This window comes from Penaeus chinensis, chromosome 16 (genome assembly GCF_019202785.1).
Source record: "Penaeus chinensis breed Huanghai No. 1 chromosome 16, ASM1920278v2, whole genome shotgun sequence".
Classification (NCBI taxonomy): Eukaryota; Metazoa; Arthropoda; class Malacostraca; order Decapoda; family Penaeidae; genus Penaeus; species Penaeus chinensis.
Window position 1 is genome coordinate 32,014,494 of NC_061834.1, and position 2,500 is coordinate 32,016,993.

The 2,500-nt window shown below is 36.6% G+C and overlaps 1 protein-coding gene across 1 annotated transcript in view; it reads right to left on the minus strand.

Moving 5' to 3' along the window:
• Window positions 1-2,157, minus strand: part of LOC125033508 (COBW domain-containing protein 1-like) — a 78,697-nt gene extending 76,540 nt beyond the window's left edge. The window contains exons 1-2 of the mRNA XM_047625066.1: window positions 2,055-2,157; window positions 9-240 (exon numbers count right to left, since the gene is read on the minus strand). Coding sequence (XP_047481022.1) covers window positions 9-228 — 220 coding nt within the window. The 5' untranslated portion in view covers window positions 229-240; window positions 2,055-2,157. The remainder of the gene's footprint in view (window positions 1-8; window positions 241-2,054) is intronic.
• Window positions 2,158-2,500: the final 343 nt, after the last annotated feature.

The window sequence follows — 2,500 nt, forward strand, 5'->3', positions numbered from 1 at the left end:
TACAGTACCTTCTCCAAATTCATTGAGGATGACTGCAATCTTCTTATTGTGTTCTTGTGTGAGGATGTAGTTGAGGAGGGTGGTCTTGCCGGCCCCAAGGTACCCTGTGAGGATGGTCACTGGCACTCGTACGGCACTCCCCACTTCAACAAGATCTGGTGCTTCCTCATCATCATCGCTTTCTCCTACCAACATCGGTGCTTCCTGGTTCTCCTCCTCGCCCAACATGGTTCTTCCAATCTGTAAGAGTATTGGGGCCTTTTATGTATACAAGAATTTCTGGTTAATCTTTTTTTTGTCATTATATTGTATCATTTATACAAAAATTATTGACTACATTCTTTCATTTATACAAATAATTTTCATATTTTTATTTTATTGGCCTCTACTTCAGTTACCTCTCTAATCCAATTCTATCATTCTTTAAACCAGATAAATGAATATACATAAATTATCAAAACCTGAAAAAACCCTGCATATAACCAATATCAACAAATTTCATATCAATGAACTGCTTATGAAGGAATGAATGGAAAACAACTATAACCAAGACACCTGCCTTAAGGACTGAGGAAAATATGAAATGTATCGAGGAAATGTAGAGGCAAATATAGAAAAACTAAAAACTATTGAATTATGTTCACATCATGCAAATAATCAAATGCAATTTCCAGGAACCTCCACTCCTTAGTGAAAGGCTATTTCAGAGTTCCATGAGAGCCAGCTTAGCACTAACTAATGACCATCATGAGAGTGGCACAGCCTGTTTGGAATTACCTAATATTTATACCAATACCATTATTCTAGTTGACTGTCAATAAAATGACTGCAAGTGGACATACAACTATTATTCATATTGACAATGTAAACTTTGTGGTACAAATTACCAATTTTCTTTAATGAGCAATAGAGATCTTTTTTCTTTTCTTTTCATGGGTAAATTTCTACAAAAAGGCTGAAAATTGTTGAATTAGGTATCAATGACTATTATTCATGTCTTATAGCCAAATATAGTAGTACTAGTTAGCAGAATCAATAAATGAGCAGAGAGAATAGCTGAAAACTCACATAATTTGCATAACTGAGGACCCAGTGAGTGTTAAAAAATGTTTACCTTGCAGAGCCTCTGGTATAGTTTGAGTTTCCCATAGCCAAGTACAAGATAAATTTTACCTGCAATGGCCAGAATGACCGAAAATAGGACACTTTTCATCTATGGTATTTCCTTCGCAAGTTGATAATAACAAAGTTGTTTTACACATTATACTCTGCATAGGAAAATGTTATAACAATATAAAGAATGGGGGAAAATATGCTAACTGATCCATAAAATAATATGCGCAGGCAACGAATACTGTGAGATATTAAGAAAACAGGTCGTGACTAATGCCAGGCAGAGAGTAAGTCCATAGCGATTGCAGCGGTCAGATAGGGGTCTGGGGGCTAAGGTTCCTAGTGCATAAAGTAATAGGGACTTGTCATCAGAAGGGTGCAGACACTATCATTTATATCATTTGCTATGGAAAACAACAACAGATTCACACATTACAATGTCCATAAGTGAAACCAGGAATAATAATTTCAAAGTTTGATTTTAGTGTAACTAAAAAATCACCGAGCCTCTACCTCAGTCAAGCCATATTACAACAGTCAGTATCACCCACGCAAGCGCTTCACTCAGGCATTTCCAGGCTCTCTCCTTACATTCCAGGCTGGGGGCTGGGAGGGCAGCTAACCCCCAAAAGGATGCTTTTAGGGGTTAAATCTCATAACATCGACAAAAAAGTATTAATACTGCATATATTACACCGTAAATTTCCCTAGCATCCTTACGCCTTCGCCATTTATCTGGTCTGGTAACCTCATAAAGATACAGAGATATTGAAAAAAAAAAAAAAAATCTCTTCAGAAAGGGGACATGACGATGACTTTGTAGCACATGTCATCATTTTAAAATAATACATAAATAACCCTTATAGCAACAAAATAATATTTTCCATCTTCCTGAGAAGGTATGACATACTAGTGTCACTTAATTAAGCATGATAACAAACCTGAAGTTCTCCCTGAAGATATATATAGCCGAAAGACAGACACGTTTTTGACCAAAACAAAGTTTGTTTACGTTTCACAGCTCAGCCGCATTGTCATAGAAAACGGAGGAGACCCGTATCGTAGAAAATGAAGTTCTTTTCTTTTGGGGGGAGACCTTTTAAGATTGAAGGGAAATATCCCGTAATTTTAGTAGGTATTGTTTAAGCTGAAAAAAAAACGTATATAGAGATGTGAAAGACCATCGAGAAGATAAGTTTGGCAGGGGAGAAGGGTCCGTGAGTATGAAAATTTTGCCTGCCTTTTCAAGTTTCTTGAAATTGAAACATTTTTAACGCTTTGTAATGAGTGTTTTTACCATAAACCAAATTGTTGTTCATTACAATGGAAAGGCCGACCTGGCCGCTTTACTCTCGTCCAAGGTCTATATTACAGAGGTTGAACCTTG